Genomic DNA, 15,069 nt, shown 5'->3' with positions numbered 1-15,069 from the left:
TTCAGATTTAAACTGTTACTCTGTAAGGGCAAGCAAGACTTGTTCCCCTTCCTACCCTGCCCTGTGTCTTGTCACTGTTTCCACTGCTTTAACAGAATCAAGCAAGCTTTATTGTCTTTTAGAACAGTTTTGTTCAGTACTGAAACTGATCTAAATGCAGTAGTAATTCAGGCAACGGTTCTCCTCTGACTAACAGAGGGTGGTGGTACACAAACTGTGTTGATACCTGGTACTGGTCATTAACAGTTGCTTTGGCTGGGTTCCTTTGTTCATGCTAAACATTTAAAGTGCTAAAGACATCTAAAGCATAGTATATAAACACTTTGCAAACACCATCCAATTGTTGTTGAGCTCAGGGATGGATGTAAGGTCCTGGTAAATTAGGTTTGGCTTTCATGTGAAAGCTTTGCCATCATAATCTCCTTTGAAGGGAAAGAAGCGTGGTTTTGGTGTCGTGGATATAAATAACTGCGTACACAAGCTGTGATGTGCTCCCCTCTGAGCCGAGGTGTGCACACATCTCCTACCCTATGCTGGGCAGGCTTCTGGATTACTTTACTGGTAGTCACTTATGTCTCCTTTAGTACCTGTGGTGCCAGCTGGCAACAGAACTGGCCCTCTTACTCGCTGGACACAGGGAAGATTGCGCTGGGGAATTATGGGGCTTGTTAAGATTCCTTGATTTGTAAGTTTGCTGCATCCTTGGGTGAAAGCAATGTCTCTTTACTTATTCATCTCAATCTTGCTTAATGATTTTTATCTTAATCCCAAAATATATTAAGATAAAAATCAAGTGTTCATTTATATGTCAAAAGAAACAACAGCTATAAAGGATAAATAGCTGCTTAGGATAAATAGGGGGGACAAAAAGAAAATTAATCTAATTACCTTAAGGTTACCACAGGTCTGTTTCTTCCCCCAAACCCAGGATACTTCCTGTTCTTTTACAGCAAAATGGCAGTCACGGTTTCAGTCCTTAGTGTTTTACAAGAGCAATCGAGAAATTAAAAATGTATTTGTTATATTTGTCCCATTTCAATAGTTTAAGTAACGTGTTAGTATTTAAAACCAGACTCAAAGTGGTAATAGAGTTGGCATAATCAGTCCCTATTGTTTCTCCTACTCATACTGTAGAATAAACATATTATCACTTTTTCTCCTTATACTTTTTTATTCCTCACTGGCAAGCAAATTCTGTCATGCGTTGTAATTACATCAGTTTTGGAACAGCTCTGAAGTTACACGTGCATAAGTAAAGATGTACCAGCAGAATTTAGATGTATTGGACTGTCTGTTCCTTTCTCCTTGCCTAAGCAATCTCCTCTTTCTAAACTCTTCATCTAAAGAATTTCTTCTCCTAACCTGACACCTAGTCGCATTCTTCAAGCTATTTACCCAACTCTGATTCTTCTCTGATACCTTACCGTGATTTTTTTCATTCCTTCTGTTTTCTTCTTAGGACTTTTTTTGTCTGTATCTTTCCTTTCCCTTCCTCCAAAAGAAGGCTGGATCTCTTCATCACATCTCTTCTTCCTTGAATATCTTTCATCATCCTTCCATTTTCATTCTTAATCTAAGCTCATCGTCCAGCTTTCATGCTACCTACAGAGTTTCTCAGTGTTCTCCTGGTGACAATACCATGGCGCAACCAGCTCAAACCTTCTCCTATTGTCAGACCTGCTAGATTCCTTAGCACAGTAGAGGCAACGATCGAATACACAGCAGGGAAGTAAGTCTGTGCTGCATACGAGAGAAAAGTGAGGATGCCTGAGCTAGGCTGGAATCTGAAAGTAGTTGCCAGGGCAAATTTCTTCATTGTGTTTAGTTGCTGGAGAACAAGTAGATACAATTTTCACATGCCAAGGTGCTGGTACTGGAATTTAACACATCATTAATGAGGACAGAATCTTGGGAGATTTTAGCTGCCAAACTAAGTCTCTGCTGAGCATTTGGGAACTATTTTCCACCACCACCCCCCCCCCCCCCCCCCGGGTTTTTGCATCTTGCACTAATATTTGTTTTAAAGGAAATTATTTTGCTGATGGTTATAAGACTTGACAAATATATGTAGGCTTCCTTTTGCTTGCAAAACTAGATGCTTTTAAATTGTAGTGGTAGATGTAAATTAGAAAAAAAAAAACACAGATCTGTAATCTATGTGACTTATTATTTTCAAAGCTCTTTATTCTAATTAGAATTGTGAAATACCTCGCTATTACAAGAATCCTGTTTTAAAAATGGCCGTAGTATTTGTTTGTTTCACAGTCTCGTGCTTAAACACATGCATGGTGCTATGCCTCTCTAAATTAAAATGAATACGAATGCAAATCAATATTCTATTTTGCAATTTCGTCTCTTCCAGCTGGATTAGAAATTAATTATTGTGCTTGATGGGAGAGGAAGTTGTTATGAAACAAAACAAGGATTTGAATTAACTTTTTATTCGCTACTGGTAAAAACAGTGTGCTAAGGGCCAAGTTTGGTGAAAAGTAAACATTAAATAGCTGTGAGTAGACATAAATTACTCAATTTAAATATAAAGATGCAAGCTTTTCCAGCACTTCCAGAGGGTTATTACACAAATGCATTTCACGATATGCATTGCTATTTGTATCTGACTTATCTTCTTTCTGTTTGGTGCTCTTGGCTTTACAACATTCAGTTCTGTCTATGTGGGTGATTATTGCAAAAAAGTACTTGGTGTTTCCTTGTGCCTGTAAGTTAACCAGTGTCAGAGACAAGAAAGGATGTGGGTGCCTCAAGGCCTATGTGCTTTTTCTTGCTACAGAGTTTTTGTTACTTTTGCACAGTATTTTATAGAAAGAACATTTAATTTCCAAAATGCGGAAACCTCTGTAGTTCTGCATGTGCAGTTGATGTGTTATTTAGAATAAAGATTTTAAGATAGTACATGGCTTCAAGCCATTAATCTATTAGCATATGCCATTAATCTATTACTAATACTGTACTGTACCTGTTGCTAGGAGACTAAGCTTCTGACAAATTTGGCATCATCTGCTGTGAGTACATTTAATCAGCTTATTTCCAAATGTGAGGAAATGAAATGAGTTGAGCATCATGTTTTGTTTTCTAAGTCCATTGATTTCAAAGAAGCAAATTCTGTGCTGAAATTCTACTGTTTTCAGTCTTTCAATGGCAAAACATTCAAAATATTAGGTAACTGTCATTTTTATCTCTGCTTGCTTAGGAGTGTGTTCCAGCTAATCCATGTCATCTGTCACTACTTATTTTACCTGTTTAGAAAAATCTACAAGATAAGGCTGACATTATTCACAGGGAAGGAATAAATAACTTGGCAGCATGGTAAGCAATGGGAAGGGTGACGTTTTGAAATTCTCTCATTCAAACAGTGTGGAAATCTTGTGTTCCATAGTCAGGAGACAGAGAAGGCCTCTGAGAACTGTCTACCTAATTCAGTAGGTTGAAGTACGTATTCTACCCATCTAAGAAGCCTTTTAAATAAATAGCTGCTATGTTTCATCTAACTCTTAAATGAAAGATCACAATTCCTTGAATTTCTCACCCTTGCCCCAGGTCAAATTGTACATAATAAAATAATGTTTACATTTACAATTTGCTGGAGTGAGATTTAACTGTTTTCTAAAATGGTTAAGGTTTTTCATGAGACTTCACTCGGATAATGGTTTTTAAGCATTTTAGAGCAGGCAGGAACACAATAAGGATCTCTCACGAATAGTTTCTTGCTTTTATATTCTAGCTTCCTGACCTAAAATGACATTTTTCATTTAAAAAATAATTGTATGTTGTGTTCCTGCAATTCACATCAGCTTTTGCAATTTGCCGAGTTCTCTTAAGTATTTTAAATTTGATGCTATCTTCTAGTAGGAAATTCCACAAGCTGTTGTGCACAACAAATATTTTAACCTTATGTCCTGTTGCTGTTGAGGGAGGTGATCTCCCGTATAGTCTTCTTGATAAACTTGCAGTGAGATTTACTGAGTGGCAGTGGAGCTAACAGCTCCTTGTTCTGCATGCGAGGAGGATATCTGTCCTGTGGTGAGTTACCACAGTGGGAATCGGTTCTAGATGTGAACACAGTGATAAGGGTAACTCGTTTTGAAGTGATGGTGTATCTACGACAGACACTGTGTAAGTTCTATTTGGGGATGAAGTACCCCATGTGTACCAGAGAAATTTGGGGCAGGGGTAGCTATCAGGAATTTGCCTGTACCATAAGTCTTCTTGCCATGCTTTAATGGGCTCAAGGGTAGGAGCCGTTCATCTCTGCCATAAGCCAGATTTGCACAGGAGTTGATCCTGCTGCAACAGGAGAGAGGAAGCATCATGCAATCTATGGACTGGTCAGCAGTCCTATGTTTGAGGAAGGGTATAGAGAATGGTATACAGAATGGTTTTTCTGTGTCTTATGACCCTTCCCTTCTTCCCACCTTCCATTTTTTCAATTCTTCTGTGTTGGTTTTTTTCTTTGTCTCGAGTCCTTCCCTTTATTCATACATCACCAGAAGGCGGGTTCTTATCCCAGTTCTAACTGTTGGTGACAACCTGCAAATAAATGCAGAAGGTAAGTCTCAGCCTGTGTGAGCCGTGTGATCGGCTGTTAGGGACAAAACATTGGCTTTTGGATGGGGTTGTAAAAATAAATATCTTTTTAAGAGTAGATTGACTATATAGGCATCTTCTGCTCTAGAACCCCCAAAATAGATAGTAAAACCCATCCACATGCATCTAATATATGTTTGAACACTTAATCAATACAATGCTCTAATTAACATGGAAAAAATTAAAATGGCATACTGGATTGGTAATGACACGGTTGTCTGCTTCTTGTGTTGTGGTTACTAAGATGAGGAAGAGTACTATTGAAATTTTTTTCCAAGTAGAATTAGGGGTTTTTTTTGCAAGTTATATGGGTTTTCCTGGAAATGCTCATCTGAAAAGTTGTCCATAGCGTAATTTGGCACTGGGAATTGGAGGTTCAGAAATAGCACAATTTCTTGATAGTGCAGAGCAAACTGAAGATGGATTGTGTATGGTGATGGCTAGTTAGATGTAGCCAGTAATTCTGCACAGCGTGAAGTTGTAATGTTAGTCTAACACTATTTTAGCTATGATTTGGTCTTCTGTTGGTAGCATAGAATGGGACAGGACTCTGAGCTGAAACACTCTTCAAAATATGCCTGAAATTAGCATTTAAATAGTCAGTCTTCTCTGCAAGCAGTAAGCATGGAAGTGTGAGATTTCAGAAATAGAAAAATCCAGGTTCTTAAACCTTGAAGGATGTTCCGTACGTTGTATGACCAGATGGTATCATGGCCAGTAATGCACTGCTATTTTTGCTTTGGTTCTCTTCAGGACCCATTTGTCTTTGTGATGACCTTTAAAATGCTGTTAAACCTGGACTTGTGCCACTATGTCTAGTAGTTTGTTAACACTTGTTGCTTTCATACCTCACTATTTTTATTTTTCAGAATTGCAGAGATCTATACTATTTTAAGGTTTTAAGTCAGTCTACTCAATGAGCTATTAGCAAAAGAGGAAGGAGGATGCTTCTCTGGTGTGCATGCTTTTCTTTCCTACATCAGATAATCAAATGATTGAAAATAGTACTGCACTTCAGGAAGGGGAAGTAGGTTGATACAACATATTTAATTTTAAAATTATACGTTTAACTTTCTCTAACATTAAAACCTTTGTGGAATGGGAATGAAATTAAAAAAAAAAAAAAAACACACTTGCATCTACTGCTAAGCTTTTAAGTCAGTGGTTGGGGTATTGTCTAAGAGATCTGAATGGAGTTATCTTCCATGAATTCACTTTCTTGTGAACAGTCCACAGCAGATCAAAGGTCAGCACTCATTGCCCCTCTGCATCCCCCACAAGGAGATGGCTGTGGTCAGTCTGACTTTCAATAACTTCCCTGAACTTGTTTTTATATCTATAGCGTGGTTCAAGCTTTTCAAAATGCCACTGACAATAAATTTATGGCAAATTGCACCACTAGTGTTAGTCATTCTGTGGCTTTTGTTTCAATTTATTGAGCATCTTCATGCCTTTAGATCTCTTTTATCCCTTGCTTTTATTTCTAGCTGTTACTAGGTGTGCTGCTCAGTTTGGAAGAGTCACCCTTCAGCTTTTAAAACGTCAGTCTTCACGGTTCTGTAAGAAAGTAGCTGCAAACCACTCAAAAGTGAAATTCTTGTGAAGAAATGTCTGAAGAAAAAAATTTTGGTTCCTCAAAGCCATGCTCCAGTGCCTCTTGAATACTGTTGTCAGAAATAGTCCAAGGTTATGGGTCACGTCTCCATTGTCTCAGAGGACAAAACATCTCAAAGCCTTTTTTTTTTCTTTTTTTAAACTTTTATTATATTACTATGGTGAGGTTTGGCAGTTTTGTTTTGTAAACAACTGTTTAAAAGTGGACTAAACCATAAGTAGTGAAAGTTCTTTTCTTTTAGGATTGTTTAGATTCCAGGGTAAATTATACCGTATCTTCAATACTGCAGTCTTCCAAAGTAAAAGGAAAAATACCTAATTGGAGAGAACAGCTTTACCTTCCCTTTATCTTTGCCTTCGCCTTCATCTATCTGGGCCTTTCTTGTCCTCTTTTGTCTTCCTTACGGTGGTGTAACTGTGGGAGGTGTTCTGACGAATAGAGACACGCTGAAATGCTTCTAGCTGCAGGGAGACTACCAAGGAGGAGATAACTAGTTAGTTGTGCGCTTCGTGTCACCGTGTTGAAAAGCCTAGGACCTCACTATTGGAAGTAAAGGGGTAGGGAGTGCCTACACTTCTTCACACTGCTGTGGATTTCCTTCCCCCTTCATGTTTGAGCTGAGGATTTTTACAGGAATACTGGTGCATTTGATGAAGCTGGAGTTGTTAACCTGCATGAAGAAAAGCCTTGATTATCACAGATTTTTTCCCCTGACATGTCTTGTATTTCAAGACTATGCTCTATTTTTAGGGACATCTGTTTTTATGTAAAAGACTTCCTTCTAATCAGCCTACTTTACCAATCCAGTAATGCCATAAGCAGTAAATTAATTGTCCAAGGGGAGGGAGCACTGGAGTGGCGATAGGATCTTATTTTTTGCTCGCTAATTGAGCAAGGCGCACAAAGGATAAAACATGAATATTAAACACAAGTGAAAGTTTGGTTAAACATGCAAATTCCTAATGAATGCTGGAAAGTTTTACAGGAAAATTGCTTTAAAAATACAATCAAATGGGTTTTGGCACTGTCTGAAATGTCATTAGTATCTAGGATTGGTTGATTGCTGAGTGTAAAATGTAGCTAAAGAAATGATTTCACTTTTTTTTTTCCCTAAGCTATAGTTCCCTTTTTTTTTTGTCTGCGTTTTTAGTCTAACAGAATAGCCATGTGAAAGCCTGACATCACTTCTGGATTTAGTGACAATATAAGGGGTTGGTTTATTGTAAGTAAACAAAGAGAGTTTGGGTTATTTTAAGAAAAACAGACTATTTCGAAGTATGCTATTGTGGTCTGATAGTACCTGTTTTCTGTGAAGTGTGTGTTTTCTGTTGGATATTCTTCTCAAGTCTTCTTGCAGCTCTTGAGAAATCACATCTTGTGGGTAAATAACATTTATATTTGAATAGAGATCGGTAATACTTGGCCTGAAACAATAGATGGAAAACAGAGAGAGAACCTTCTTAGTTTAAAAAAATAGACAGTGGAGGGAGGCAGAACTTCTAAATACTTGAGATTTTAAAGCCCTCTGATGAGCTTGCCGAGTATTGCAAGCTCTCCCTTAGCTCAGAGCATGGAACTGATGGCATATGAGCAACATAATGGCCCAATACGATCTGCATGTAATCTGGAAAACTGCTACCTTTGTTAGGTTGATACCTTTTACTTAATGTGACCTGCTAGATTTCCTCAGAAAGGAAAAGATTCTCACCCTTACCACTAACTTTCAAGTGTAAATGCTGCTGACTTCAGTGATCACATTGATCTCTAGTGTTACAGTTGTTTTTTTCTAAAGGATTTTCTATATGTGCATTAAGAACGTAGGAATGTTTTTCTAATATAAAAACACAGCATCCTGATGACTGAATTTTTCTCATTACCTTACTCTCTTCATACTTGCATCATAAAAATTGCAAACTAAGTATTGACATGCAGGAGTTTACTGAATGCATGTAGTAACACGGCTGGAACTGCTTTGGCTGAAGCTGTTCTGGCTTATCCTGTTGTGACCTTCAGTCTTTAGCCTTCCAGCTTTAGTTTAACTTACGCATGCACTGACCTTTGCTATGGAAACGATACAGAAACACAAAAACAACTTGGCAGAGTTTCCTCTGCAAAGCAGTGGGTGGTGTATCAGTATTCTATTACAGAGGAGGGTTTCTAGAGGTCAGCAGTGACAGCATGCAGTAACTTATTAGTTGTCTGCAGCACAGTGCTTGCTACTCCTGGGAAAGTGTTGCTTTTGTCTTTTAAAAAAAAAAAGTAAAATTAATATCTATATTTTTGTTAGCATGCAGCTCTAAAATTGCATATTAATGGCATAAATACTGGAAGGCATGCATGGAAAAAAGCCCCAGTGCTCAACCAGTAGTTTAAGTTACCGTCTTTCTGTGTGTGACCTGTGACTGAATCTTGGACGGGCTGATATTGTAGCAATTTACGGTGTGCATCTTCAGCGTGGTGATGCTGCAGCAGGTTGTAGGTTGTAAAATAGTTTGTTAACTTAAATGCCCATGAGCTGTGTAGTGACACTATGTTCTTATTTGTATATATCATGAATTCTCTACCAAGGTAAACTAAAGGTACAGACACCACAGCTTCACTAGGTATTTGAACTAAACAGTATGTATTCTTTCAAGGTAATTATGTAGGTATTTTCATTGAAGAAAAATTAGCATGTTTTTTTAACTTGCAGTTTCGCTGGGGCATTGGATTTCTTGTTTGTTTTTGTTTAATTTGCTATATAGAAAAGTATAGCTAAATGCCAAAAGTAGTGCTACTATGTGGTGGCTCTTTTTTTAAAAAAAAAAAAAATATTATTATTATTTATTATTATGTTTATTTTCAAGCTGTAGTAACACAATTTCAGATTTCCATAGAGGTAAGGCTTGCGTATTGGTGTGATGTAAAACAGTCAGACTGCATTTCAAGACCATCACTCAGAAAATGCACCTGATACCGTGCTGATATATAGCTAATCTGTTGGTGGGGTAGGGAGTTTTTGTCTTTTTTTGTCTGCCACTTTCTACTCCTCCAACATCTTTTGCAGAATAATGTTTGGAAACCAGGCTCTGTATGTCTTCCATAGTGTATCTGGGAAAGCATAGAGGGTGAATGTTTGCTCTAGTGTAATGGAAGCAAAACCATTGTTAGAAACAGCTCTGAGCAATTCAAGTGTAGTGTGCAGCCATAGAGCCTCGTAGGCAACACCACTGCAACCACTGGCACTGGGTGGGCTTTGCTTCACTGCAGTAAGCTCCCACTGCCTCTGGGCCGCTGTAGAGGACAGGGCCTCCACTGACTGTTGACAGACTGGTGCAGTTCTATGAGTCAGTCTCGGTCTCTCATTGCTGTTATCTCTAGAACTGTTGTGTACATATCCATTGCTAGGGATGGGGGAGATAGCGTTAAGTGGAAAGCAGCTTTGTCCCAGTGACCCTATTTGTTACTCAACTTTTTTTTAATAGCTCTGGCTTGTAATATATATAATTCCCAGTATAAGAGTGAGTGCGTTTAACAAAGTTCACATTCAGGCTGCGTTTCATCATGTTAAGAGTGAATTGTAACGGAGGAAAATGGATGGTGGGGGTCACAGTGTTGAGAGTTTTGCAAAAAGTGACTGCTGTAAATGCTAAATGAATGTAAGGTCTTAATTTTTCTTTAGATACTTTAAATTATTGAAATTCATAGCTTCTGGAAATACTAATTTGTTATTAGGAAAAAAATATTTTAGAAAGATATTGGAGGCCTGCATCAAGTATAATGGATGTAGCCATAACTGATGAAAGAGTCCCCATGTTCTACTTTCAGTGGAATAATAATTAAGGGTAAAAGTTGTGATCTGGTTGTGCTGCTGTAGTTTACAGGTGACTCCTGGCAGATGGAGAAAAACCTGAACACTGGTGGTGGTTACGAGAAGTTCATTGTCTCTACTGTAACATCGGTAAATGCCTGAATATTGCATTTATTTACATGGGTATCAACACAGTCTAGACTGCCTCCACTCAGTGAAGGCTGAGGCCTTGGTATGGTTTGTTTTTTTCCTAGATTTAGCTCTTTGTGCTGCGAACTCCAATGAGAACAAAACCATTGACATATTTGACAGAACATAAGCCTGTGAAATGTAGAAATACATAAATAAATGAAATCATGTAAGAAATTAGTTGGAAATTTGTCAATTATAGGACAGGATATTGTGTTTGATAAAAGCTGCTGTGACTTGTAAAGATTGCCTGGCTTTTTGTGGCAGATATTTTTATTTCATTATACCAAGGGTCTGAAGGGGGTAACGAGTGTTAAAGCCAGGAGGAGATGTGACTTACTGACTGAACATTATTATGTCTGTTTTCTCTGCTTGACTATGCACAGGTCAATTCCTGAAGGTAGTTGGACTTGGGGGAGATGAAGAGAGTTCAAGTTTCAGGACAGTCTGCTTTAGTGTAACCCTACTTTTAGTCTGCATTTTATGGTAAAACTGAACTGGACTGACTTTTAAAAGGCACAACAGCTAGGAAAGGTATAGGGAGAATTGAAGACAACAGAACCCAGAATTCTTTCCCTTCAACTATGAAAAGCAGGGAGGTCTCCTTACTGTAGGAACGGTCTTGAAATCACCCAGCCCAGGAAAGTGATAGAAATGCTGAACTGCTTCCTTTCTTTCCCATCAGTCTCCCACTGTGAAGAACTTCAAGATGGTATGGTCTTACTAGTGTAGCTTTTAGGACCTTCTTACTCTTCTAAAAACAAATGGAAAAATGGGAGAAAAAAAAAAAACAAACAGAATTACTTAATAATGCTGTAAGTGTAACATACGTAATACATTAGATCTATCAAGCGTTTCTGTCAGCTCTTCAAGATACGTATGTTCTTGCTTAACAGCAGCTATGTGCTGTAGCTTATCTGGAGATTTTTATCTGCAGTATGTCTGTAGGAATTTTTAGATTGTGTGTGTGCTGGGGGAAAAGGGGAAGAACAAGCGTCAGGTTTTTTTTTTTTTTTTGTTTTGCTTTTGATTAATCTCAGTTTTGTCTGTCTTGCATGGTCTAGATGTTTGCTGTTATGCTTCTCAATCACATTGAACCAAAAATTAATGGACAGGAAATATTGACCCACATGGTTGTATCTGGATGGATTAATTAAATCTAGGTGGAGCATTACATCTTGGACAAAAGCATTCATGTAGACCAATAGCTGAAAGCTTTGAGAATGGCTCTTTAACATTACGGACTCTGAGAAACAACACTCCTGTCATTGATTGAGACAAAAGTTCTAACACAAGTGATAGGACAGGTAGGTGTTGTCATGGGCGTAGTTTTAATGTAGGAAAGAGGCAGTCATTGGGTGTACGTAAAATTTAGCACCAGTTGTAGCACATTGAGATGCAAGCAGTCTGCAGTGGTGCTTCAGATGTCTGTGTGTGGGTGTGCTTTTTTTTTTGTACTGCTGACTACTGGTGTTGTTGTTCTTTTAAGTAGGTTAAATTGACATGGGTTTTTGCATTTTTGTGTGTTTTTTTTTGTGTTTTGTTTGTTAGTTTGTTTGTTTTTCTGTGCTAGTTCTGCAAAGAGCTTGGATAATATTGCTGTGCAACCAAGTAACTTTAAAGACAAAAATACTGATGTGACAAAACCACATTTAAAGAATAACTGTCTCCCCTCCCTCGATTTGTAACATAAGTTGACATTGAAGTCAGTGAAATATAAACGTGTTACATTGCTATTTAGAAGTCATGTAACTTGCAACGTGCATCAGTCTACACAAACTGCAGGAATACTGAAGATCAAGTGAGCATTGTGGATTTGTAAGACCTGTTTTGTAGGTCTCATTTAAAATTGCAGTGGGTAAAGGAAACTTGTGTGTTACTGTCAGTTAAATTTTGTTTCCTTAAATCTTCTGGACAACTATGTTACCAGTGTATAATCATAAAGCTAGCATTTTTTTTTTTATAGCTAGTTTAATTTATTTATTGAGGCATCAGTGTTTTTCATGCTGTTTAATTACTGTTAGCTCAAACAAGAGGTGGTTTTGTGATAGCGGAGTGCATTGGTGGTTAGTCATATTTTAGAAAGGGAAAGATGCACGAGTTAACTTTTTTAAAAAAAAAAAGCAAAACTTGATAATATTTATTTTCTTTATGAAAAAATAATCATACTTGATTTTCTAGCTATGAATCAACTTTTCTTTACCCTAATATAATACATTTACATTCATAAAACCCCTTAATAAGCTTACTAAATTGCATTTCATAATAAAAAATGTAAACTTGAAAATATTTTCAATAATTCTAGAAACTGTAGGTGTATCTTAATAATATTGATAATTCTTCATTGTTTAAAGGCAGTATCAGAAATGCACGTATAGCATAACTCGGTTTTAACATAGAAGTTCCACAGATGAAATGATTGTTTCCTCTGTCCAAGACTCAAAAGGAATACAGACACATTGATATCCATTTATTCTGGTAAATGTTGCTGGAGGACTGGTGTCTGTACTCAGTTTTCTTTAGCATTGAAGAAAACACAAGAGACTGAAGAAGTTTGTTATTTATTATTACTCTTTTATGCAAATACAGAAAAGCTAACTAATATTTTAATACATCTTTTATTTTTTATCAGCTCCTGGGCTATAGCGAGAAGCCTGTAAACCTGCAAATGTTCATCGGCACGGCAGATGATCGCTACTTAAGACCTCATGCATTTTACCAGGTGCACCGAATCACTGGAAAAACAGTTGCTACAGCTAGTCAAGAGATAATAATTGCCAGCACAAAAGTTTTGGAAATACCACTTCTTCCTGAAAATAACATGTCAGCCAGGTACATTGCAACTGTGTAGTTGATATGTGGCTTTTTTCCCCATTTGTACAAATGTGAAAGAAACGTCTTGTAAAACAGGAAATTTTCCACAAGTATGACTCAGGATTAAGCTAGACACAACTCTTTAAATGTGCCAGTATTTAGAAATAAGTCCTCAGGTAACATTAGAAGTAATGAAGTAGAGAGACAAGGAAGCTCATATGATTGATGGGAAGATGGGTGAATGATTCTGGGGTTCTGTTTTCCTGTACAGTCTGTATGTATGTATGATCCCACAGCTGTAGAATTGCATGGGGGTTATAATTGGCTGGTGGGTTTGTTTTTTGTTTTTTTGTTTTTGTTTTTACATAACAGGTGACTTTTTTCTGTGAAAGTATAGCCATGCAGTTCAACTGCCTGTTTCTTTGTTGAATGTGGTCATCTAACCTACCATGTCCTTGGCATTTTCCTTATTTTGATTTTTTTATATAGTTTTTATTTTTAGCAGTTAAATTATTCTCATGTTTTACGTCCTGCCAGATGGAGTGTACTGAATAATAGTTTAATACCAGTTAGTTTTAGAAACAATTACACTGCTTTTTTCTACCTGGAGAGTCAGTGAACTGAGCGAAGCGTAATTTTTTATTAATGTAGCATATTTATTTCTAACATATACTTCTGAAGCCAGCTTAGATTTTCCTGAAGTTACACGCTAGTAACCACTGAATGCTATGAACCCATAAAAAGTCTTCAGAAGCTTCTATGTGTGTTATTTGATTAAAGTATGCGTGACTTATATGAATAATCAACAAGCACACTGAATGATAGCTGGGATGTGATCATTCTCTAGTCCTTCCTAAGCAGCGCTAAATATCATCCTTGTAAATGATATTTACTTTGTTAAACAACTTACTGTGAAGGTTAAACAATGTGCAGTTAAGTGGAATAACAATCTTTTAAAGGTTTGAGAAAGCAGCAACTAGATGTTTGCAAGACAGAACAATGTTTAAAGAAAATACTTGCTGCCATTTCTGACGCTAACAGACATGTTAATGGAGGCATTAAAATAACATTAAAAATAGCATAACGTGGGGAAAAAGTGGAACGTTCTCTATTCCTTAACAGAAGGGCTTACAGAGTATACTTTAGCAACAGTTTGATTCATTTTCTTCCATTTCTCTTCTAATCCATCCTTTCTCACCTGTCTCCAGTATCGATTGTGCGGGTATTTTGAAACTTCGCAATTCAGATATAGAGCTCCGTAAAGGAGAGACAGATATTGGAAGAAAGAATACCAGAGTGCGGCTTGTGTTCCGTGTTCACATCCCACAGCCTAGTGGAAAAGTCTTATCTCTGCAGACTGCTTCCATACCTGTTGAATGCTGTAAGATTGTTTTACAACTGTTTTATGTAACTGTACATAATTTATAGCCATGTTTTCTGCATGTGTCAGTAGTAATGTCATTCTGACAGTATTTAGTGTCAGAATATATGTAACAATTGTGTGACAAGCATTTTGTGTAAAGAGCTAAATTATGTAAAAATAGTAATAATTTTATTTAAAGATGGTACTTGCCAATGGGCAACCCCATTTGCTGTTTGGGGGAACAGCAGTGTTTTAGGTATTAATCCTAATACTGCAGTCATGCAGCTAGCAGCTTCAGAAGTTCCTGTATATGAAGGGAGGCAGCCCATGTATCTCAGTGAAAATAAATACTCATTTTAGGAACAAATAATACCATTTCATTTACAGGAGTCTGTACCATTACTTACCCAATGAACAGCTGAACTTCTGGGGATTTTTTTTTTTAAATGCTGGCAGTAAGGAATCAAAACATGACCTTAATCTTAATTATTCCTAGAACTCATTTTATCTATTAAATACTAAAGTAGTTTTTAAACCAGTGTTCCCAAATTAAAAATTTAATTTGCTGTAACAGTAGAGACTGTTAGGTTTTGTGACTTCTTTGTGTTTTCTTTTCTATAATTACATAATTTCAACATAATTCTGAAAACAAAGATAAATACACAACTATGATATATATGGTTGTTTTACTCTCAC

General features: G+C 37.1%; 1 protein-coding gene and 1 long non-coding RNA gene across 9 annotated transcripts in view; one reads left to right on the top strand and one right to left on the bottom strand.

Moving 5' to 3' along the window:
- The window catches only part of NFATC3 (nuclear factor of activated T cells 3), a 74,862-nt gene that overhangs the window by 32,832 nt on the left and 26,961 nt on the right, over positions 1-15,069 (top strand). For all 4 annotated transcript variants that reach the window (XM_067004368.1, XM_048078630.2, XM_048078629.2 and 1 more), the window contains exons 4-5: positions 12,829-13,028; positions 14,219-14,391. In XM_067004368.1, coding sequence (XP_066860469.1) covers positions 12,829-13,028; positions 14,219-14,391 — 373 coding nt within the window. The remainder of the gene's footprint in view (positions 1-12,828; positions 13,029-14,218; positions 14,392-15,069) is intronic.
- Positions 3,990-15,069, bottom strand: part of LOC106043101 (uncharacterized) — a 55,383-nt gene continuing 44,303 nt past the window's right edge. For 2 of the 5 annotated variants that reach the window (XR_007168939.2, XR_007168940.2), the window contains exons 3-5: positions 10,806-10,950; positions 7,518-7,641; positions 5,784-6,887 (exon numbers count right to left, since the gene is read on the bottom strand). This is a non-coding gene — a long non-coding RNA (uncharacterized lncRNA). Of the gene's footprint in view, positions 4,546-5,783; positions 6,888-7,517; positions 7,642-10,805; positions 10,951-15,069 lie in introns of those variants that run through there. The other 3 variants (XR_010834418.1, XR_010834419.1, XR_010834417.1) reach the window with 3 other exon arrangements.

Source organism: Anser cygnoides, chromosome 12 (assembly GCF_040182565.1).
Source record: "Anser cygnoides isolate HZ-2024a breed goose chromosome 12, Taihu_goose_T2T_genome, whole genome shotgun sequence".
NCBI lineage: Eukaryota > Metazoa > Chordata > Aves > Anseriformes > Anatidae > Anser > Anser cygnoides.
Note: the sequence above shows the minus strand (reverse complement) of the source record. Positions and strands in the feature narration are given on the sequence as shown.